Source organism: Borostomias antarcticus (assembly GCF_949987555.1).
Source record: "Borostomias antarcticus genome assembly, chromosome: 3".
Taxonomy (NCBI): Eukaryota; Metazoa; Chordata; class Actinopteri; order Stomiiformes; family Stomiidae; genus Borostomias; species Borostomias antarcticus.
The window spans coordinates 1,230,772-1,254,786 of record NC_140236.1 but is presented as its reverse complement, the minus strand read 5'-3'; the positions used below and the strand labels follow the sequence as shown (position 1 = coordinate 1,254,786).

At 45.7% G+C, this 24,015-nt stretch overlaps 3 protein-coding genes across 3 annotated transcripts; 2 read left to right on the top strand and 1 right to left on the bottom strand.

Annotated features, from left to right (window-relative positions):
• Nucleotides 1–2,913: 2,913 nt before the first annotated feature.
• LOC311329742 (nascent polypeptide-associated complex subunit alpha-like) lies at nt 2,914–13,369 on the bottom strand. Its single transcript, XM_084461650.1, has 8 exons — nt 13,348–13,369; nt 11,269–11,340; nt 5,697–5,782; nt 5,525–5,602; nt 4,717–4,863; nt 4,263–4,391; nt 3,202–3,324; nt 2,914–3,032 (listed from the first exon to the last, which is right to left on the bottom strand). Exons 2-8 carry the CDS (start codon nt 11,336–11,338, stop codon nt 3,018–3,020), a joined length of 648 nt encoding a protein of 215 aa, XP_084317776.1. The 5' UTR covers nt 11,339–11,340; nt 13,348–13,369; the 3' UTR covers nt 2,914–3,017.
• Nucleotides 13,370–14,895: 1,526 nt separating this feature from the next.
• dtx3 (deltex E3 ubiquitin ligase 3) lies at nt 14,896–20,134 on the top strand. The gene is made up of 5 exons (XM_084436305.1): nt 14,896–15,268; nt 15,421–15,461; nt 16,182–16,993; nt 17,944–18,161; nt 19,317–20,134. Exons 2-5 carry the CDS (start codon nt 15,449–15,451, stop codon nt 19,390–19,392), a joined length of 1,119 nt encoding a protein of 372 aa, XP_084292431.1. The 5' UTR covers nt 14,896–15,268; nt 15,421–15,448; the 3' UTR covers nt 19,393–20,134.
• Nucleotides 20,135–21,787: 1,653 nt separating this feature from the next.
• Nucleotides 21,788–23,751, top strand: LOC311307511 (putative E3 ubiquitin-protein ligase DTX3). Its single transcript, XM_084436326.1, has 3 exons — nt 21,788–22,182; nt 22,579–22,796; nt 23,535–23,751. Exons 1-3 carry the CDS (start codon nt 21,799–21,801, stop codon nt 23,605–23,607), a joined length of 675 nt encoding a protein of 224 aa, XP_084292452.1. The 5' UTR covers nt 21,788–21,798; the 3' UTR covers nt 23,608–23,751.
• The last annotated feature ends 264 nt before the right edge of the window (nt 23,752–24,015 follow it).

Below are 24,015 nucleotides of genomic sequence, written 5' to 3'. Positions count from 1 at the left end.
ACTGAACCTAACGGACAACCTGACTTTTGAACCTAACGGACAAACTGACTGCTGAACCTAAAGGACAAACTGACTACTGAACCTAACGGACAACCTGACGTTTGAACCTAACGGACAAACTGACTACTGAACCTAACGGACAAACTGACTACTGAACCTAACGGACAAACTGACTACTGAACCTAACGGACAAACTGACTACTGAACCTAACGGACAAACTGACTGTTGAACCAAACGGACAAACTGACTACTGAACCTAACGGACAAACTGACTACTGAACCTAACGGACAAACTGACTACTGCTACTACTACTACTTTTATTCCTGCATTCTATTTGTCCTGCTTTTTGTTTAAATGTCTATAATGACTTGCTTTTTGTTTTAATGCTTTTAATTTGTCCTGCCTTTTGTTTTAAATGTCTTTAATGTCTTGCTTTTTGTTTCAATGCTTTTAATGTCTCATGTAAAGCACCTTGAATTGCCCTGTGGCTGAAATGTGCTATATAAATAAACTTGCCTTGCCTTACTGAACCTAACGGACAAGCTGACTACTGAATCTAACGGACAAACTGACTACTGAACCTAACGGACAAGCTGACTACTGAACCTAACGGACAAGCTGACTACTGAACCTAACGGACAAACTGACTGTTGAACCTAACGGACAAGCTGACTACTGAACCTAACGGACAAGCTGACTACTGAACCTAACGGACAAACTGACTGTTGAACCTAACGGACAAGCTGACTACTGAACCTAACGGACAAGCTGACTGTTGAACCTAACGGACAAACTGACTACTGAACCTAACGGACAAACTGACTGTTGAACCTAACGGACAAGCTGACTACTGAACCTAACGGACAAGCTGACTGCTGAACCTAACGGACAAACTGACTACTGAACCTAACGGACAAACTGACTACTGAACCTAACGGACAAACTGACTACTTAACCTAACGGACAAGCTAACTGCTGTATGACTGAAGAAATGTTATCATGAACATTGAGTGAAGCGGTCAGGGTACTAGACCATTTGGTTCCGAGTTCAGAATTCCTATGGGGAAAATGAATGGGATTCGCCTGGGAGACTTTTGGGTCGTGGGACTCTCTGTATTGCAGCACCTCCATAGCACGGCTCACCAATCTTCATTAAGGCTACTGATGGGGAGCTTCAGTTAGTTGTTCTGCCTGTAGAGGGAGATGTTGCTCAGGCTCTGAGGTAGTCCCAGCCACTTCCATAGGAACCTGCTGACTCTCCTCTCAAAGCCCTCGACTGTGGACCCCCCATAGACCAAGAGGAGCCAGAGAATGCCATGTTGGTATCCAGGCCTTAAACTTGCCAGGCAGGCCTGACTTGTCCACTGTGGCTAGTCGGGATTCCAGCTCTCGGCTGGTCGATCGGCTGGATGCTGCGTCTCTCGGGCTGCAGTCAAACACCTTTCCCTGGCGCTTCACTGGTTTCTCTGTGATAGATGGTATCTCGGTGCTGTCAAGTGCGAAGTGGAACTTGTTGATGGTCTTTTCTTTCTTCACCACCAGGGATCTGGACTTCACCGGCTTGAAGCTCATACGAGCCCAGGTGATCAGCTCCTCTAGGATCCACCTGCTACCTGGGACAGATGCTGTTGTCACAGTCAGGTGATCCATAAGGGACCTAACAAGGGGCCCTGTGCATTAAAGTCAGCAGACTTCACCAGCATGTTCATGGCAAGTGCAAAAATGATCCCTGAAATGGTACATCCAGTCACTAATATTCCCTCCATGGGCTTGTGCCACCCTGAGGTTGTAGACCCAGCAGAAACTCTCAAGAGTGAAGCTGTTGCATTAGTCCAGAATGAGGTCCCTGAACTAGCCTGGGATATGGTGACGGTTCAGGGCCTCTTGGACCAGATTGTGGCCACTTGTTGGTACCATGGTTGCTAGACCAAGGCCAACAGGATCCAGAGAGACCCCAGCCACCCAGGCAACGGACTGTTCTCTCTGCTACGGTCAGGGAAGAGATACCGCACACAGGGCGAGCACGGAGAGACTCAGGAAGAGTTCTTTCCGCAAGCTATCCGGTTCCTGAATGACTCTACCTAAATGGGCTATAGTACCACTCTACCCAGAGTTGCAGGATACCTAGTGTACATAACACAACCACTTAAACACTATTTCCTACACCCCCCTCAGGATTATTATTATAGCTATAGCAGGTACATAACTCACCCCCCCCCCCCGGGTTATTTATTTATTATTTATTCATATCCATATAGCACGTACATAATCCATCTTATACTGTGTAGAAAGGGTACTAATTGTGTAATTAGTCTTCATTCGCTCATTTGTAACTTTTTGTAACTTGTAAATTTGTAATTTGTAACAGAGTATTAGAGTTTATCTGTATCAAGCATAATCTTGGAGCTGTGTGACACACACTACCGATGTGTGTGCTTACATAGGCCTCCTACCGATGTGTGTGCTTACATAGGCCTCCTACCGACGTGTGAGCTTACATAGGCCTCCTACCGACATGTGAGCTTACATACTGTAGGCCTCCTACCGATGTGTGTGCTTAGATAGGCCTCCTACCGATGTGTGTGCTTAGATAGGCCTCCTACCGATGTGTGTGCTTCCATAGGCCTCCTACCGATGTGTGATCTTACATAGGCCTCCTACCGATGTGTGTGCTTACATAGGCCTCCTACCGATGTGTGTGCTTCCATAGGCCTCCTACCGACGTGTGAGCTTCCATAGGCCTCCTACCGATGTGTGTGCTTCCATAGGCCTCCTACCGACGTGTGAGCTTCCATAGGCCTCCTACCGATGTGTGAGCTTAGATACGCTGCACAACCTTACAAAATGGAACAATTAAACAAGGAGAACACATTTATTACCATCCACGGCAAACATAAATAGAAACGGTAAATAGAAACAAAAATATTTAATTTAATTAATGCACCACTTTATTTCCTTCAAATTAATTTGGACTAATAATCTCCATCTGTGAGCAAGACCCAGGTCCTTTAGTGTCTACATGGTCAACTCCTGCAAAGAAAGAACATAAAGGGAAGAAAGTGATCAGAATAGAACCCTACTTTGTCCTTCTTTATTAAAACATAAGACGTTTTTGTGGTCGTCTTGACACTCTTGGTCTACCTGGACTAATGCTGATCTTAATACAACTGTACCTCCACACAAAACATGCTATTCTCACCATGATGGCGTTGACGATATCGTTGTTGTTGTTCTTGAGTGCGCGGATCGCTTTCGGCCGTGACACGTTGGCTTGTGACATCACCAGCTCGATGTCTTTGATCTCCACGCCAGTCTCATCAACCTGCAAAGCACGGGACGCACAGTGAGTTTGGGGACACTATTACCAGCTAACATCCACCAGAACAAACCATTTACTGTATAACAGAGGGACTAGGGAAGACAGAGTGACTGATTTCATGTCATGTTTTTAAATAGCTTAGGGACATTTTTTGATATTTATGCGTAGATAGTGTTTTATATTATTTTGTTGCACTGCTCTGGGCTGGGAGCACGCTGAGAATCAGCAGAGGAACGCACGCACATCAAACAAAGTGTGACAGGTGCTCGACAAAAATGAATAACCTTGAGACAGAGAGAATGTCTGCACACTGTATGTAGCGCCCACTGTGAATTTTAATAAATAGGGCACTAACTTAAGTACACTAACAATGACAATAAATAAATATTTAATCTTGAAGACGTGATGATTCACAGGGCACATTAGGTACTGTGGGGAAGTATAATTACAATTTCGTCATTTAGCAGACTTACAATTATGAAATAGTGTTGGAGTTAAGTGCCTTGCTCAAGGGCACAACGGAAGGCAATGATTGATGGGAAACCCCTTCTCCTGCACGGTCTCTCTCTGACGTACCCTGATTGGAACAACCTCCCTAATTCTCTCCGTTCTATTTCTTCACTGTACATTTTTAGGACTGCACTACCTGCTCATCTGAATACAACCAGTTCCTGTTTCTAACAGTTAATTCCTATCAGCTGTTTTGCGGGGGTGGGGGGGGGGGGATTGTGACTGGTCACTGTGAATGTATGGATGTGTCCAATGTGTGTTTTTGTGTAGTTATTTGTGTTCCTGTAATTTGTACTGTTGATGCATTTGTTCTCTAGTCCCCCTCGAAAACGAGATGCTTCATCTCAAGGAGTTTTCCTTCAATAAAGTTCCCCCCCAAATACCCGGGTGGGTCAAAAACATGGGAAACCAGTGAGTGTTTCGGCCCTCACCTCCTCCTCCTCGCTCTCCTCCAGGACCGTGGGGGTCTGTGTGTTCTCCTGGACGCTGGACACCGCCTCTCCCTGGACCTTGAACTTCTCCGCCGCGGCCAGCTGAGCTTGTTGAGACAGATCCTCGATCTGGGAAGAGACGCGGACGACCGTTAAGACGATCGCAATTCAAGACGATGGTTTTATATAACGCTAACACCTTCGAGTACCTCAAACCAAAAACACACTTTTGGGAAAATAGCTGGACGTTACGATATAGTATAAAGCATTCATATCCCCGAACAGGAATTCATAGTCGGGAATTATGAATTGTGGATGCATTCTGCACTCCTGTAACATCACAGCAAATGGGGTACAATCCCGCCTTAGCTTCGACAAAAACACTATCTACTGTGTGTGTCTGATGGAACCCTGACGCTAGCAGCTAGCTAGCCCTAATAGGGCAAAGTCCTACCTTAGCTTCCCCGAATACGATATATGTGTCTGACGCTGGGCTCTTGTAGACATCAGGCTTCGGGATAACGAACAGGATGTTCTTGGATTTCCTGATGGTGACCCTGGTCACTCCCGTCACCTGACGCAGCCCCAGCTTGGACATGGCCTGATCACGGGAACAAAGGAGAGAAAAAAGGAGAGAAAAACGGTTAAAGGTGAAATGTTGTGAGGTTAATGTGATTCATTACAGAGTCAATAGCACTGAAACTGCATGGCAATGAACCGATTCCCATCCTGAAAGAAAGCAGTTAAAGGTGAATTGTTGGGAGGTAATGTGATTCGCTAGAGAGAATACCACTTTATTTTTTTATTACACCTTTATTTAACCAGGTTAAAGACTCATTGAGATTAAAATCTTTTACAAGAGAATCCTGGCCAAGAAAGGCAGCAACACAGTTTCCTGAAAACAAGACATAAAGGTTACGATACACAACTAAACATAAAGGTTACGATACACAACTAAACATAAAGGTTACGATACACAACTAAACATAAAGGTTCCGATACACAACTAAACATAAAGGTTACGATACACAACTAAACATAAAGGTTACGATACACAACTAAACATAAAGGTTACGATACACAACTAAACATAAAGGTTACGATACACAACTAAACATAAAGGTTACGATACACAATGACAACAAAAAACAACAATAACAACCGCAACAACAACGACAACAAATGTTAACAAGACTAGCTCAAAGTGCAAAATCAGTAATAGTTCATAGTATGACGACCACTGACCACTGATATAGACTGACCTTTCGAGCTTTCTTTTCACTTCTGCTTTGTTTGGCTTTGCTGACCGGCTCCTCGTCGATCTCAGCGGCCGCAGCGAGCTTGGGGGGGACAGGAAGTGACATGTTCCAAGTTATGATCCAGGCTCAGCAATGCATTATGGGCCATGGCGAGCCTGAGGCCTCCTCGTCTTACCTGAGCCTGATGTGTCTGTGCCTGGGCTGAATCCGGCTCCTCCAAATCGGGGACAGATTCGTCACTGTCGGAATCTGTGCCTGACCCTACGAGCCACCCAAAGCATTCAATTAGATGTCACAACATTTAATACTATCGTTCCCAGGTATAACAAAATAACAGTTTCATTTGAGGAACTTTGCTTGTGTTACCTTTAGAAAAAAAGGAATTGAAGCATTGTGAACGGACATGATCTAGTTTTAGTTAAAAGATGTGGCCAGACTGAGGTCTTATCTCAGATTACCATGAATAACCTGGATGAGAACGTTTGTAAACGGACAAAGTGATTCTCAAACAGTGCACCTTCCCCATTCAAGGTTACAGTACCAATCCAAAGTACAGAAAAGAAATATATCAATCTGTAATGGTTAACCTTAGTAGGTGAATGAAGCACAAATGGAATACATTTCTTAATAAAACACTTGCAATGACAGCTTTCATATGCCAAGCCCAAGGGCATGCTGGAATAAAGACAAACGTTAGATATAACCATTTACACAAAAGGCTCATAAAGTTGACAGTCAAAAAGTGAAGCTACACAGACGGTGCTACGTCAGACACCATAACTCAACACAGGCAGATGGCATCATTACAGGCATGCGTCCAAAATATTAAGTGCACTGTAATTACTTCAAACACACAAAAAAATATTTCCATTTAATTTGGTTGGTCAATAATGAAGATTAATCATGACTTTTATTTAACATCTACAGGTACCTGTATGCGTGCAAAGAAAACGCTCTCCTTTAAACAGACTATCGCAAACTGTTACACTTTTTTTTTTTAGCACTTTGTGCAGGCAAGGTAGCGCACTGTTAGTGACTTAATGACACACGTGGCTAAATGTTAGGCTATCAGATTAATAATAGGCATCTAAACTACGTGAAAAGAGACAGAAATGACGTGACTCTCCAAGCTACGTTGTTAGTGCCACTTCAGTTGCCATGCAAGACAAAAGGCACGACGCTGAAGGAAATACCCTTGTTGTTCTGGACCACCGGCTGCCCCGCGGCAGGGTCTGGGTGCTCTGGTGGGGGCTCGGGGTGCTCTGGTGGGATCTCGGGGTGCTCTGCTGGGGGCTCGGGGTGCTCTGGTGGGATCTCGGGGTGCTCTGGTGGGGGCTCGGAGTGCTCTGGTGGGGGCTCGGGGTGCTCTGGTGGGATCTCGGGGTGCTCTGCTGGGGGCTCGGGGTGCTCTGGTGGGATCTCGGGGTGCTCTGGTGGGGGCTCGGAGTGCTCTGGTGGCTCGGTGAGGAAGATGGGGGTGACTGAGCGATCAGAGGCAGGAGAAGACGGGGGTTTCGGGGGGGACTCCACCGGTGTGGGTTCTGGGGACGAGGACTCCTCTGGTGTTATCAGAGGTGGGAGGTCATCGTCCTCTTCGTCGGAGGGCGTGGGAGCGGCCTCTTGAGGACCTTCTTGAGACGGGATGACCGCTTCCTCGCCAGCGGGGTCGGAGGTGGCGACTGAGAGCTTCTCTGCGTCGGACGGAGATGGAGATGGAGGCGTCTCAGGAGACTGGAGCGCTACCATGGCGGGTGGTTTTTCAATAACGGGTGGTTTTTCGACGGTGGGGGGCGTAGAGGTCGTAGCGGGAGCTGGGAACAGGGAAGCGGCAGTGATGACCTCTTCGTTAACCTCTTCGTTACCAGCGCACACTTTGGCGAACATGTCTACACATGCCTCCTTGCTCCCAGACCCAGAGGGCAGCTCTGCCTGGTCAGTAGAGGCCTCAGCGGAAGCGGCGACAGCCACAAGCAGCTCATGCTCCTGCGTTTGACCAACGGTGGCTCTCCGAGGTGCGCTGGGGGGAAGAGCAGCTGAAAACGACATGGGCGCGGGCGCCGCAGGCTTACAGGTCACTCTGAAGGAGAAAGGGGAGGCTTTAAGCGGAGCGGTTTTGGGCGCGTCTTCGGCCGGCGACGGACGAACGGGAGCGCCGACGACTTCGGTTGCGGAATCTTCCGGACGACGAGCCTCGGCCCTGGTGGCCGCAGCTGAGGCCGGGCGAGAGAGGGAGGATTTCAACGGTGGGTCTTCTTCAGTCGGTCGTGCCGGACCGGCGTGCGGTTTTGGCAGGGGCGATGAGACGGGGGGCGGTGGGGAGAGCGCGGGGAAGGCGGGGGGTTTGTGGCGGCGCCAAGGAACGGCGCTACCGTCCGGCGCTCTCTCAGACAGCGAGGGAGGCGGGGGCCTAGCCGACGCCGCGTGGTTAGACTCAGCCGGGGGTGGAGTGTGGGCAGCCAAGCCTGCGGCAGCGGTGGGTTTAGTAGGCTGTAGTGTGTTAGTGGCAACCAGCGATCCGTCTCTCTCAGCATCGTCTATCTCTCCGGGTTTGATTACCTTGGGCTGCGGATCGGGACGGTCTCCACCACCCGGGGGAGAGGCGACGGAGGGGTGGGACACGCCTGAACAGGGAGGGGCGGAGCCAAGGAGGCGGGAGGGAGATGAGGGGGAGGAGCTCGTGGATGGAAACAGGTGCTTGGTGGACACAGGCACAGCTGGTGAGGAGGACAGAGGTACATACGATTGGTCGGTCACACTTTTACTCGCATTAGTTTTAAAAGGAAAAGGGAGGACAGAGGTGTTATGGGACAGGGGACAGCAGGAGGACATCTTGGAAGCAGAGGCTGAAGGAAAGAGAGGATTTCAGTCGAATTCGGTCAACGTCCATTTCAAGTTCAAGTACCATTTTCCTGTAGTGCATGACACAGTTGCAAAACACTAGCATTATACAGAAACCATATCAAAAACAAGTTTATCTTTCTAAGCCAGTCACCCAAAGTGCAGCAACCTCAAATGTTATTCACACTAATAAAGTGCATTTATGTTCACCTTCACCAAGATGGAGACAGAGACAAGCATTCAACATAAACGTTACTGGACAGCACAGCAAAACTGATGAGTAAAAGAACACTGATGCTGAAGTTAGTTCTTTTACACTGAAATCACATCAAAGACAAGAGGTTTCCTACACAGGCATTGAAATGCTGAGTCACCGGCACCATTCCGTTGATCCTGTAGTTACCTGTGGTGAAGGGCTTGTGTTCAATTGTCACAAGTGACTCATACCTGAAGAACATTGCTGCTTGGTGAACCATTTAAGACTAAAAGTTTGAGTAGAGTAATCCCAGACATAAATGCTGACTCATTTAGGCTATTCTAAGGGGTATGGGAGCAGCACAAAGACAGTTCCGCCTCCTGTACAGACGTTTCAAGCGTCAAACAATAGACCTGTCAGAAGTGTGTCATCATATAGACTCGTTTCACAGTCAACAGCTCACATACAGTTGTGGAGAAAGGTAGTTAAGGTAACAGTTAAGATGTACTGTATATGTACATCAATGTTCTAAGATACACCACCTGACATTATATGAATACAGTAGGTAAAAGAGGCAATTAACCTGTAGTTGAAATTAACAGACAAAAAAACACTACATGAATCATAACAGTTCTTTTGACAGATACAGTGGCATATTCTGAGCAAAGCTGCTACAGCTAATTCACCCTGACATTGTTTTCAAACATCCCTTCAATCAACCGAGATGAAAGAAAGAACATGCACCAAGTGGGAGAGTTTTATGAGATTCTATTAAAACAACCTACCTGAATCATTCTTTCTGGCAAACGACTTGTAAACGCCGTTAACAGCCACCTCGGCCGGGACCGCCACGCTAGGCTCCTCACTCCGAGTGGCCGGTCCTTGTTGCTGGACCTGCTGCTGCTTGGTAGCCATGTTCACACTGGAGGCCTTGAGGGCCGTGGCTGAGATGTCAGTGTGCTCTGAATGAGGTTCAACCACGTCTGACACCTCCGCTGCGCTGTCTTCTTCCGTTAACTCGGCAGCGACTGCTTGATCTTCTGTAGTGGCTTCGGTTCCTGTATCTTGAACGGCTCGGTTTTCGACATCAACCGCGTCGTTAGTCGGTTCCACTGCAGCGGACACCGGCACGGCAGCTGAAGGTTCTTGGACGTCTTGTTCCTCTGGGATCATCTCCTCCTTAAAACGGTCAACGTTCTCTTCTGCTTCATCTTCAGGGAGCGCACGGTTCAATTGTTCTTCAGGCGCTTGTTTAGTTGTACCTCGGTTGGGAGAAGCTTTCTCTCCATCCACAGCGCTTGTAACTTCCGCCTTATTCAACTTGTCTTCTGCCGCCACAAGGGAATCTTCCGATCCTCCATCTTGTAGCATATTGACCAGGATGTCGGGGACACCATCGGACGCAAGCCCAACTTTGTCACCTAGGGCCGCCTCAGTAGGGCTTTGAGAAGGTATTTCCTTCATATCCTCAGGTGGCGCAATTGCTGTGGTAGAACTTACGCCACCCAACACTAGTAGTCCAGAAGAAGGTAGAAGATACACAGAAAGAGGAGGAGTAGGGGGAGGAGTCAGAGCAACATTAAAAGTTGCATTGATATATGTTGGATAACTTGACATCACAATGTAATGTATGCTATTTTAGAACATCACAAAATGTATGTTTAGGCTTATGTTTCAAAGGCAGAGTGAAATAATATTTAGGACAACATTATTCGAACAGCTGTGAAGATTTCTATGCCCCTGCAGATGGAGATCCCATGCAGTGCCCACACTCAGACATCCTTGTGAAAACCTTTGGGACACTTTAGATGTGAGTAAACCTTGGAAAGAGGGCGTGTTAAAAGGTGATTGAAAAGGTGTGGAAACGTGTATTAAAAGGTGATCTGGTATACCATGCCTAAACTACACACTACACACAATGAAAAAGGAGAGACCGATAAAGGGAGAGCACGGAAGGCCTGGTGTAAGAAGGGTGTAAGAAGAAGGCTCCGACCAGGAAGTGTTGGGTAAACAGGATGACGGATGAAGTATAATGGTTCAGTCAGGGACCAATTTCACAGCGTGGCCATTTCACATTCACATTATTACTTTGATGAAGTGAGTCATAGCAAAATAAAGAAACTAGGGAAATCATTCACCCATTAATGTTGTTGATCACGTCTATGTTTGATTCTAGTAAACAGACACATCCACCAAGGAGAAAATAAATATTTTATACATATAATTCAGGTTAAAAAATAAAGTATAGGCCCAATTTCTAAGAATGTCCCTATTCCTCCTCAATGCCTTTCAAACTACTTTCAATCGACTTCATCATATTTTTCATTTAACATTATTTGACAAATGATGTTCCGTCGGGACACCTGAATTAGCATGACATTAGTCCAACCCAGTACAACCCAGTCTGAAGGCAAACTCTTTCTGTTAGTACACGATGCACATACTGGATTACAGGTAAAGGATTAAGTGAGGGTTTTCAAAGGAGTCCTGGAAAAGCACACAACAGCACTAAGATACTCTATTGGGTTAAAAAAAAACTAAAAACAGATCCCCGTTCGGCAAGCCTGGGCTAAATGTAGTGTTATTGGAGAAAATTATTACCATGTTAAAAAGACAAAAGAGCTCCCTTCAATCGCTTGTTGTGAATGAGTTCCAGGACCCCTGTTTGAAGTGTGTTGCATGCCGAGTTAAGAGGCTGAAGAATCGAACTAACCTGTCTCTGCCTGAGGCAGCTGCAGCTCCTCCTCCACGCTGGGGACCGTCTCTGTAGCTTCTCCAGGCATGTCTGTGGAAACATCAAACGCTTCTGTTGGACTTACTTTAATCATGACCTAATGGAACCCACCGGTTTCCATTTGCCCAGGGGTTGGATTTGAACCGGGGTCTCTCGTGGGATGAACGCTGTTTTAACTACGCTGTTCGGCGCATCGCCGTTAGTTTGTCCTCAGACGAGCTTGACAGCGTAGTCTCCAATCATCTCGGTCTTCCATACATCCAGCCAGTTCAGCAGAACTCTCCACTCCTGCGTCCCTCCTCAGTAATACAGGGGTGGAGAGTTCTGTGGAACTGGCTGGATGTATGGAAGACCGAGATGATTGGAGACTTCGCTGTCAAGCTCGTCTGAGGACGACCTAATGATGATTCGTGAACGGCGTAGTTGGCGTGGGTGGACGGTATTCATACGGGGGAATGACTCTAACCTACAGCTCGCTACCTAGCCTACTTTGGAGTTGGGACAAGAGGCTACGGAAGTCTGCGGGAGTCTACAGAAGAGAGAGTCAGGACTTCAGCTGTTTAGCATTTGTAAAAGGATAAAGGAAGTTCTCAAAGAAACTCCAAGTTGACGGGATATCTGCCCATTTTCCCCCCAGCTGCCTCCCCAAAAAATTCTGCGTCTGAATTCCACATGTAGGAGACAGGCTGGAGGGAAGTCGACTCGTCTGGCTCGCGAGACTACCTCTAAACTCCCTCCAGCAGCTCTGGGCATCCGGGTCACGGCACCAGTGTAACCCACCTGTTTCTGCATGCCTAGGGGTGAATTTGAACCCGGGTCTTCTGCAGGACAAACACTGTTTTAAACAGCTATGCTGATGAAAAGCTAGCTGTTCATCGGCACAGGTGGATGTATATATACTTGGGGAGTGAATTTAACCAACAACTCGTTACCTCCTTGTGACTCTGTTTCACTCTTTACACCTTAGATGAGAGGTTATGGGGCAAAGGGGCGGGGCTCCTTGTGAATAGGGCCCATAACATTTGACACCTGTGACTATTGTGTGTTATTCAAATCAAGATCAAGTTCTTAGTAATATACCACAGGGATAGTTACACTGCTGAGTAACTCAGGATCTTAGTAATATACCACAGGGATAGTTACACTGCTGAGTAACTCAGGATCTTACTAATATACCACAGGGATAGTTACACTGCTGAGTAACTCAGGTAAGATAGAGAGCAGCTAACTACTGGACTAACGTTGGAATAAGTCTTAGTCTGCTGGAACCAGAATGATTCACCTTCACTGGCAGGTACTGGAGCAGGACAGGATATAGATATAATGAGCAAAACTATTGACTGACAGTATGGTAACCTTATGGGGTCTTTATTTACTTGAAATGGGGAAAGAATCCCTCGTTGACGACACCAGGCTGCATTAATGTGCCTAAAGTTATATATATATATATATAATATATATATATATATATATTTTGTCCTTGTGTCTTTCTATGTGAAACTTTGCTGCCTTCTTGGCCAGGTCAGTATTGTAAAAGAGATTTTATCTCAATGCTTTTATCTGGTTAAATAAAGGTTAAATACAAAATAAAAAATAAAAAATAATATAAATATATAGCTAGCAGTTGCTCGTGTTACATTAATGTAACATTAACATTGATTGTAACTTGAGGCTGGTGGCTATAACTAGCTAACTGTGACATTGAGCTCAACCTAAAACATAACACTACATGTAAGATGAAAAACTATGTCAGGATTAACGTTAATTTAAAGGTGTTTTAACTAGCTATATGTGCTGCTGCGATAAAGACATTATAAGTGAGCTAGCTAGCTCACAGCAAGGATGCTATGGGAACATGCTGCACTTTGTGATGCTAACTATGCTAGGCTAACGCTAGCTACGCTAGGCTACTTAGTAATCAGATTACTATCTATTTAAACGCAAAAATATCACATATATCAAAATAATCCTAAACTAAACATACGTTTTAGTGATAACCAAACCACACAGTAAGCTGTTTAATATTAGATTACGATAGATTGGCAGTGGAAAACTTACTGTGAAAGGGATTCAGATCCAAGATGGCTGTAAAAAAATAAAACTACAATTACCACAGTGCCTGACGAAGCAGCTTGCTTCCGGGTTGTGGGACAAACCATTCTGTAGTTGTAAACAAAACTTGGTATGAAACAAACATACTTAGATACAACTTATACATTATTGAATGTATACATTATTAAATGTAAACTGTCTGTCAAATTGGTTGCCTACGACATACTGTATCTTGAAATAGGTCTTGAAATATGTTTGCACACCTGCACACTCCTAAAAGGAATTTAGAATATGAAATTGAAGATATATATATTGAGAGTCTCTGGGATGCCCAAGGAGCCTGAAAACTATCTTACAGTTGGACTGCTTTGGTTGAAGGCCACTAGTACTTAGGTTAGCTTAGTTAATTGAAATGTGATCTTTATAAAGTATATGTTTTGCTTGTGTGTATGGCCCTTTCCTAGCCTGAGGCATTGGCTTTGCAGTTGTGGTGTCCAGTCTGTGCAGATGCTGTCCAAACACAGGCACCCTTAAACCTACGATGCAATGCGGCAAGAACTTTTTCTGGCAACTTTGTTTGGCATGTCCATGTTTTATTCTAATTCGTGGCGAGACTAGGCTGCTGGATTTGGCATTGGTGTGACAGGATACAAGTGGACTCCAGACCGGAAACCAAGCGAATGGAAACCAGACAATGCAAGCCTACCCTTCACCCTATGAAATTGCTCCATGGAGATGAGTCTCTCTTTGCGTAGCAGGGGTAGAGATGGATGTCCTTGGTGCAAAGCTCAGACGTTCTATGTGAACATCATGACACACACCAAGCAAATCTCTTATTCCCCCTTGAGGTGCATGGGCACTTTACATACACCTAAATTGGATTAGTGAACACATTTTACTTTTTACATTAGGCCTACGTTTAGTTTAATCATTTAGCAGGCACTTTTATCCAAAGCGAATTACAATAAGTAGGCCTACATTTGTCAAGATTAAGTGAGCGGACTACATCCCAGCCAAATGTCAGTAAAGGACTTGAGATCAATCTTCTTAATGTGTGTAAGATAGTGGATGAGGAAAATGGCTTACATGGAGGAGAGAAAAGTAGTGTGTTTGAGAAGGTGGGGGGGGGGCAAGTAGATGATTAATCTGATTTGGCTACACATGAGAATGAGTAAGGGAAAGTGAGAGAAAGAGTGTGTGTGCGTGTGTGTTTGTGAGTGAGTGAGTGAGTGAGAGAGAGGAGAGAGAGAGAGAGAAGAGAGAGAGAGAGAGAGAGGAGGAGGATACACCCTTATTATGGTCTTACCTACTAAGCCCTAGGTCATATACTCTAGTGTCTTCATTTTGGCTCAGATCAGTACTTCAACGAGTCACTTAAACACATCCTACTAGTATATTGAGATCCTGGATCCCCGCCCCCAATACTATTGTGATCCACAGCCCCCAAACATGGACGAAATTGTTCTTATGACGAACTTCCTGCTTATATTCGTCCCTGTATGTCGTCAGCTGTTGGATATGGACTCAAAGGCAGAAGCAGAGGAAGACGTGACATCAAAGTACAGTACTCCAGACAATGTCGCTTATGCAATTGCCACGAAATAGTAAACAGCTCGCTTGTGTGGCAGGAGGCGGATAAGTGCTGTGTATTCTCTACGTAAGGACGTCAGAGGAAGCAAAGCAAAGGGAAGGAGGTGCAGCGACTCGATGCGATGGATTCGGTGTGATAGAGATGCATAAAAAAAATCGAAATCGATGTTTATAGAGACTGGGTGTCAAATACATCTTGATCACAAAACAGCTTTAATCAGACCCACTGCAACGCGTGAATAAGGCCTCAGCTCATGGGATATTATCATCGTGGCTTGTTCTCTTATCTTCTCTTTATACAATAAACCTCATCCGACACAGCGAGCTACGGAGATAGGTGAGACACCCCACCTCGCATTCCCTTATATATTCTAACACACTTATATCTATTTATAATGGGAATAATGTCCTCGATGCGGAACACAATCAACTGTCCAACCTGTGTTCACCCCACGGTATACTTCTGCTTTTCTCTCCTCTGCTCAACAGGACGATCATTTCTCGATTAAGAGAATTTATGGGCTCACAAGGTAACTACTCCTTTTGGAAGTCGTGTTGATTTCATATGATTGTCAACAGTAGATAATAAAAGGTGATTATTTTTGCAGCCTAAAACGTGTTGGGTCGCCGAGGCGCAGTTTTCTTTGTTTACACAGTCTGATCTGGGAACAGCTGATCCTTTCAGCAACGAGAGTGTTTGGACACATCTGAGCTAGCAGAAATAGCCTGCAAAAAACTGTCTACACGCGAAATGAAGCTTTTTGTGAAAATATTTGCTTTTAAACGTTGCAACTATACACCCAATGAATCTAACAGGTCTTCTTCGCTCAGTTACCGCTTTGTAATTATTGCGCGATTCACGGTGAGTTAACTAGACGACCAGAAATGACATGTGGACGATGTCAAATCAAGTAAACATATTTTCTCTGATGGTAGTTGACGTAGGCTACTGTATTGTTGTATTGCTCACAATAGAATTATAAAATAGACTTATGTTATGGTCTGGAGCATTCTATTTAGGAGGGAAGTGAAGTTTTAATGAGGCATGTAGAACAAATAAATCCAATTTGAATAAGCTGAAGTGAGGCCAACTGTCAATTCTGTAATTTTTCCAAATTGGTAAAGCAGAGTTGATTTAGCTGGTTAATGCAGGTTTCAAACATCTGGGTCTCTTTGACACACAACTGTTGATGTATACCTGGGGGTCATACTATCCATATTGTGTTGTACGTTCTCTCTCCCACCTGCAGTTTCGTCTGATGAGATGAGCGTGCGTGCGGGTCAGGGCGGTGACGAGGTGCTGGTGTCGCAGGCGGTCTGGGACTACCTGGCCGCCGCCGGCCGACCGTGGCTCGTCGACTTCCAGGACAAGCAGGGGATGAGCGCGGGCATCGTCCGGAGGGGCGAGCGCGGAGGCTGCTGCGCCGTGCGGCTGCAGCCCGTGGAGGGCCCCCGCCGGTCCGGGCCCCTGGAGGGGGGCCCCGTGTCCAACGAGACCCGCAAAGCCTTCATAGACCTGTGCCGCTGCGCCCGGAAAGAGATGAGCAAGCAGGACGGGGGTCCCAAGAGGAAGCGCTCGCTGCTCTTGCCCTGCGTGGGGGTGTTCGAGGCCGACGGCGAGGCTAGCCTGCTCCCGCCCCCGCTGCCCCAGCCCCGGCGCTCTCAGAGGCAGCAGCTGAGGTACAGGAAGCCGTCGGACGAGGAGGCCTGCGTGGTGCTGTCCATGCCCCAGGAGGCGGGGCAGAGGACGGACGCGGACGCCGGCATGCCCTCCCCCGGCGACGCGGAGGACAACAGCTGCTGCTCCATCTGCATGGGCGACATGGTGGACAAGACCACCCTGGAGAGGTGTGGCCACGCGTTCTGCCGCGCCTGCCTGGACCAGGCCTTCAAGGTGAAGAGGGCGTGTCCGGTCTGCCGGCTGGTCTACGGGCAGCTGATCGGTAACCAGCCGGCCACCGGCAGCATGATGGTGGACAGAGACCCGGACCTGGAGCTGCCCGGACACGATGGCTACGGCTGCATCTGCATCATCTACAGCTTCCCTCCCGGTCTGCAGGCAGTGAGTAGTTATTATTGTTGTTATTGTTGTTATTATTATTATTAGTTCTGGCCCCTGGGTGATTACTGTTTTTTTTGCTTCCCTCTGGAATATGTAGAGAGTGGGTCGTTTGCCCACCTCCCTTGTTCTCTGTAAAGCGCATTGTGTTGCCTCTGTGTATTAAATGCGCTATACAAATAAAGCTTTGATTGAAAATAAAGCATTGATTGATAGTAGTAGTAATAGTAGTAGTATTAGTGTTGTTATTATTTGTGTTATTATTAGTGTTATTGTTATTAATTATAATATTTAATAATAATGTGGTTTATTTTCCATATGTACAGTGAAATGTGCAGCTGTGGCCAACGTGAGGCTCACCTACGACCCTGAGATTGAGCCTTGTGCTCTACGGACTGAACTATACTGTAGTATTACCTACAATGTACACTATCATTTATTTATTTTATTTTTTATTCAACTTTAATTTAAGCAGGGAGTCCCATTGAGACAAAGATCTCTTTTGCAAGGATCCCTGCGTAAAAAAAGTTATGTAATACATGTGTAATTGCTATATAAGCAATTTACTATTTACAGTTTTGGCAAAGTTCTTTGAAAGGAATCAATCAATCAATCAACCAATCAATCAAAGCTTTATTTGTATAGCGCATTTCATACCCAGAGGCAACACAATGCGCTTTACAGAGAACAAGGGAGGTGGGCATACGACCCACCCCTACATATTCCAGAGGGAAGCAAAAAAACAGTAATCGCCAGATAAGTGAGCATCAACTTATCTTGTTAGCATCAACAAGCTTGTGTTTGTAGTGATCTCAGTACAGAAAGCACCACAGCAGCTGGGAGAGAATTGTACTTACATGGGGGTCAATGGACTGGAAAAAGTCCAATTCACTTTTTGAGTTTGGACATTCGATTATAATGAAAGTAATGTTGTGTTGTTTTGTGCCCGTAAGCCAGAACACCCAAACCCGGGCGTGCGGTACCCCGGGACCGACCGCGTGGCCTACCTCCCCGACAGCCCCGAGGGGAACCGCGTGTTGGGCCTGCTCCGCCGGGCCTTCGAGCAGCGCCTCATCTTCACCATCGGTACCTCCATGACCACAGGCATCCACAACGTCATCACCTGGAACGACATCCACCACAAGACCTCCATATGGGGGGGGCCGCGCTGGTGAGCTCCCTTCACCTCAGGCTAGTTCAAATGTCTTAGGCTAGTTCACATGTCTTAGGCTAGTTCACATGTCTTAGGCTAGTTCAAATGTCTTGGGCTAGTTCAGATGTCTCAGGCTAGTTCAGATGTCTCAGGCTAGTTCAGATGTCTTAGGCTAGTTCAGATGTCTTAGGCTAGTTCAAATGTCTTAGGCTAGTTCAAATGTCTTAGGCTAGTTCAAATGTCTTAGGCTAGTTCAAATGTCTTAGGCTAGTTCAAATGTCTTAGGCTAGTTCTAATGTCTTAGGCTATTTCAGATGTCTTAGGCTAGTTCAGATGTCTTAGGGTAGTTGAAATGTCTTAGGCTAGTTCAGATGTCTCAGGCTAGTTCAGATGTCTCAGGCTAGTTCAGATGTCTTAGGCTAGTTCAGATGTCTTAGGCTAGTTCAAATGTCTCAGGCTAGTTCTAATGTCTTAGGCTAGTTCTAATGTCTTAGGCTAGTTCAAATGTCTCAGGCTAGTTCAGATGTCTTAGGCTAGTTCTAATGTCTTAGGCTAGTTGAAATGTCTTAGGCTAGTTCAGATGTCTCAGGCTAGTTCAGATGTCTTAGGCTAGTTCAGATGTCTTAGGCTAGTTCTAATGTCTTAGGCTAGTTCTAATGTCTCAAGTCAAGTTTACTTGATATAGCACATTTCATGCCACAAGCACAGATTCAATGTGCTTCAAGAATAAAAAGACATTATACATGATAGAACATTAAAATAAGAATGTATTACAAATATAAAACCATGTAAGATAACATAAAATGTGATGATAAAATAATTACAGTACAGAGACAATAAGAGTATAAAACAATTTTAGAGGTTAAAAGCTTGTGCAAAGAGATATGTTTTTAGCCTGTTTTTAAAAGAAGACAGTTGTAGCAGACCTTAATTCGTGTGGTAGGGAGTTCCAGATAGAAGGACCACGTTCTGCTCTCACGTATTGAAATAATAACATAATGCTTCTCTGAGCCGTGGCAGAAAAAGATTCGACTCATTAATAATCATAAAGAGTTTTAATAGAATTTTCCATTGAAAGGGGTTGTTTGAGCATGTGGCAAACAGTCCAATTTAAGTTGAAGTATCCCTACTTAAATTCTTCACATGCTGAGGGTTTTTATTCTCTTGTGACAGCTTCGGCTACCCAGACCCCACTTACCTGGTACGAGTGACCGAAGAGCTTCGGGAGAAAGGCATCACAGCCGACTGACGGCGAGGAATGTGGCATTCTGGGACATTCTAGGAACCTCTGCCTCTTCCTGCTGCTGGTCATGACTAGGCTGCAGGCTCCGCCCATTGTGCCGCTCCCCCCGACCCGGAGGGACAGCTGGAGACGAGGTGTCTCTAGTGGACTCGCAGGCCGTGGCGTTGCCCTCGTCTCACCTCGCGCTCCCGGAGGTTCTCATGTTAAGTCGTTTTGGTTTGAGTTGTTACCCAGCGCTTGGCGTGGAAGGGAAGCGCATATGAGTGCAGTGCATTCTTGTGTGACACAATCCGCAACCTTTGACCTTTGTTGGCAATAGTACAGTTTCTCAATGCACTCATTTGAGCAGTTTCTTGTGTACTTGAGTTGTACGTAGTTTATTTTTTGTTTGAACTGTTATGTTTAATAATTTAAGAAAATGTGTTTTTCTGTCTTTGTTAAGGCTGTTTTCTGTTTGTTAATGTTGTTTTCTTGCTGGGGAACACTTTATTTACATTTTACAAGCACACTTTTGTTTTTGTTGTTGTTGTCTCCAGCAGTGTGAGTAGAATGTGTTTTTTCTGTTTAATTAGGTTACTGATCTGTTGTAACCTGGCCTGTCGTCAAGACAGTTCTGAGATAGGTGGCAGAACAGTGCTGCTTCTCCAGAACCGTCTAAAGGAATCGTTCCGTGAAGTTATTGCAATCTAAAGCACTCGCAGGCACTTTGTCAAAGGGAGTCAGTGATGCTCCCCCCCCAACGACCCCCCCCCCCCCAACAACCCCAACACGGAGAGGGCTCTGAGCAAACACATGTTTGTTTTCTAATTGTGTTCGCTTGGTAGCTACAAGTTGATGTCATTTGCTTAGAGCTCTTAATCTCTCTTTTTTTTTGTCTTCCTCATTCGTTCTCTTTCCACATCAACAGTAGGGATGTGATCCATGGCTCCGGGGGTCCATCGGGGCTGATGTTGTCGTGATACTAACCATACGTTTTCCACTCATTCTGTTTATTGTAGATGTGTCCCAGGTTTGAAACCTCCTCGGTTCATCTTAAGTGCACTCGGCTCTACATACCAGATGATGTCAGACTTAAAGGAGACGCGGTCCACTTAAACCAAATCAAAGGCACAACTGCTCTTAATCTATGCCCCTTTAACACAGAGACTTGCGTGTTGGTTATGCCGCTGGTATACACAGACACTTGCCTGATAGCTCTTAAGAATTAGGTAGCTCAATCGATTGTGGTTTGTTAGTCTAAATAAGTAATCTTAACTTTTTATAGTGATAATTTGACATAAGTACCATCGTTCAGGCTGCAGTCCCTGACGGGGATATCGTTTTTGATATTGTTTTGGATACATTTGTCATTTTATTGTGCCTTTCTTATTCCAGAAAATCAAGCATGTTGATACTTATGAATGATAAGCCGTTCCTCGGTAGGCAATGCTTAAGTGTTATTTGGTAGGTTAACAGCATAATGTTTGTATGCTATCTGGCTATTCAGTTCAATAATATATACATGTGTACATTGGGTATTATCTTTTAAGTTTTTCTGGTGGTCCAGAATCAAAGCCTCACAAAATTGAAGATATGTGTACAATAATGTTTTTAGATTAAGCATATCCTCACACTCATGCTTGGATATTGTTAACCTCATTCATTTCAGTGCTGTCAGATAATGTGCTGAATATATTGACTCAGACATTAATTATCCTTTTTTTTCAAACATCTTTGTTTTGTATTTTTGTTAAGGGACCAACTGTTAGGACAATATCTTTGGGACACAGGATTGTCAACAAAAAAAATCTTCTATGCAGTACATGTAAGAGGGGGCTAGAATGAGAAGGGATTGCACATTGCAAATTGAAAAGTTGATGTTTTGCTTTTCTAATTGTGTTGATTCGTATTTTATGAGTCTGTTGATATTCAGAATAATGTGCTTTACAATTTAATACTTGAATAAAAAGGTTCTGTTCTGTTCCTGTTTGTGGTTTTTACTTTGTGAGAAACAACAGAGAGAAGAACAAAGAGTTCCTTTATGTCCTCTTTGACTGTAGCAATCGTCAGGAAATGTGTTCTATCCTGGTGTAGGTCAGTCTTACCCCCCCAGGGGAAACCCGTTTAGGGGACAGGCCTACTACATCATAATAGTCTACACTCAGGAACTAGGTCAGTTAGCTGGGAGGGCTGGGTGTTCACTGAGGGTTGTGGATAGATTAGATACACATACAGCCTAACCTTAACCCAGCCCTCTGCTTAAACCTAACCCAACCCTATATCTAAGCCTAACCTTAACCCTAAACGGCCTCTGCGTTTATGGGAACTAGCCTTTAACCATCCTTCTACACAAGCCCCATCTAGACCCGGCCCTCATGAGGGTTGGACACTCCTGACGTCACAACTCTGCTCTCTTCCGGAACAACATGCTGGATGAGGGCTACTGCGTTTCACAGCGAAAGCATGGAAAACAACATTGAAAACAATCAACCGGTTTCCACGTCCACCTCCCACAAAACCCCTAATTCCGAGGTGGACGCGAGAGACTGGGACGCGTACTGCGCGGTCTGCATGGACAGCATGAAGGACAAGCAAACTTTACGCTGTTCCCACTCGTTCTGCGCGGGGTGCATCGCCTCCGTGCTCAAAGTCAAGCCCGTGTGTCCCCTGTGTAATAGTTTCCTAGGGACTGTAATTGGGACACAGCCCCGGGACGGTACCATGACAGTGTCCCGCAGCTGGCAGCGGTTACCCGGGTTCGAGGAGTCTGGCGGAACCATCGTCATTGAATACCGCTTTCCTCCTGGGACACAAGGGGTGAGATATATGATATATGTCAAAGGCAATTTCAGTCTTTCTGAAAGCACACGAGGGTTTAAATTCGTCAGGACTCGGCCTAAAGCTACAGCAGAGATATATCTGTGGTTCATAGAACTGTTTCTGGAGCTCTCTAAATGGACTGATTTGTTTACTGGACCGCCCCTGTGTGTCACCCGGAGACGGACAGTCCTGCCTATACCCTGTAAATAGCTTCACCATATAGACCAGGAGACTGACTAATCATGTCTATAATAACAGCCTCCACGCACGAAGTTTCAGACATTGGAAACGATTAGCATCATAGAGATGAGTCAGCAGATCTCGTCTGACCTAATTAATGTTCCCCTCCTCCTTTCCTCCCGTCCTATCGCGGTTCCTGCCTCCTGCTCTCAGCCAGAGCATCCCAGCCCGGGTAAACAGTACGCCGGCACGTCACGAACGGCCTTCCTGCCGGCGTGCGACGAGGGGGAGAGGGTGCTGAAGCTGCTCCAGAAGGCCTTCGAGAGGAGGCTGGTCTTCACCATAGGAACCTCCGTCACCACCGGCATCTCCAGCGCCATCACCTGGAACGACATCCACCACAAGACCAACCCCTGGGGCGGACCCGAACAGTACGTGGGCGGAGAAGCCAGGAGACACTTGAGGAAACCACATTAGAGATGAAATGGCAGCTGTTTACATTGAGGGGCCTCTATAGTACAGTTTATACTGTACATCCCCAGGTTGTGGTTACTATTGTTGGGGTTAAGGTTGACAGGTAGTTATTTGAATGCTCGTTGATCATGGATTGTTAGTTGAGCATCTGTTGGGGGACCCTCAGAATAAAGCTTCTCATGGCTATTGCTCTAATCCATGGATTCCCAAACTCCATCAATGTGGGCCTCCCCTCTGAAAACAGTGACACACCCGCGCCCCTCCAACCTCCCAAATTTGTCCATTTTGCAAGGCAGCGTTAGGTAGCTCATAACGTTACACAGCTAAGTTAGCTCGGTGGCAACTGCTGCTAGTTAACGTTGTGACGTTTTCGCACAATACATTCATGCCTGCGGGGGGAGGCTCTCTCTGCACTATCCACACATTTAGTACACATCTCTCCCATTATTTATTTAGATCTTCTGACCTTTAAAATCACATTTAATTCGTAAAAACCATAGACATTTAAAAAATAAAAAAACATGTTTTTCCTTCTTTCTTTCTTTCTTTCTTTCTAACCATCCCTCCGCGCCTCCCCTGAATTTCTTTGGGGCCCCCCAGGGGAGGCCCGCCTCACAGTTTGGGAACCCATGCTCTAATCTATCGGTGTCTTTCTCTAACCTGCATAATCTGTTCGTGTTCTTCCTCCATCTCAGTTTTGGGTATCCTGATCCGGATTATCTCTATCGGGTCCAAGAGGAGCTGCGTCTGAAAGGCTTGACTGATTGAATGACCCAACGAACTGACCCCAGCTTGTCTACTCAACAGAGACTGGCTGGAGGTCTTGACTCAGCTCTATTTAATACAGGCTTTTGCCCTGAATGTTCTGTTTGAACTTAATCGCCAGTTTACCCTGTGTGTCAACCCTGTAAAAAGCACTTTTCCAATAAATTTGTTTTACACAAACAGAATGATACAGTAGATTTTGACACTGTGCGATTTGTCAGAAACAAGCATTTGATGCAATGTTTTGTTTCCGGAACGCCATGTAATTCCCCCCCTGCGCCACTAGAGGGCGATCCGCCCTTTCAGTAGAAACGGAGCCTGTTTGACATGACGAACCCAGACCGGATATTCAGCATCTTTCATCATTTCATCATTCTTTTCTCTGCTCCTGTCTCCCTCCCTGTGACCCGG

Bases quoted from the DNA above. Each gene is read 5' to 3' on its own strand.
- LOC311329742 (XM_084461650.1), bottom strand. From the start codon at position 11,338: ATGCCTGGAGAAGCTACAGAGACGGTCCCCAGCGTGGAGGAGGAGCTG. The intron at 5,783-11,268 runs GTTAGTTCGATT...GGTGGCTCGTAG, and splicing joins GCTGCCTCAGGCAGAGACAG to GGTCAGGCACAGATTCCGAC. The intron at 3,325-4,262 runs GTGAGGGCCGAA...CGTGCTTTGCAG, and splicing joins AGGAGAGCGAGGAGGAGGAG to GTTGATGAGACTGGCGTGGA.
- dtx3 (XM_084436305.1), top strand. The intron at 16,994-17,943 runs GTGAGTAGTTAT...TGTGCCCGTAAG, and splicing joins TCCCTCCCGGTCTGCAGGCA to CCAGAACACCCAAACCCGGG. The intron at 18,162-19,316 runs GTGAGCTCCCTT...CTCTTGTGACAG, and splicing joins ATATGGGGGGGGCCGCGCTG to CTTCGGCTACCCAGACCCCA.
- LOC311307511 (XM_084436326.1), top strand. From the start codon at position 21,799: ATGAGGGCTACTGCGTTTCACAGCGAAAGCATGGAAAACAACATTGAA. The intron at 22,183-22,578 runs GTGAGATATATG...TCCTGCTCTCAG, and splicing joins TTCCTCCTGGGACACAAGGG to CCAGAGCATCCCAGCCCGGG. The intron at 22,797-23,534 runs GTACGTGGGCGG...CCTCCATCTCAG, and splicing joins CCCTGGGGCGGACCCGAACA to TTTTGGGTATCCTGATCCGG.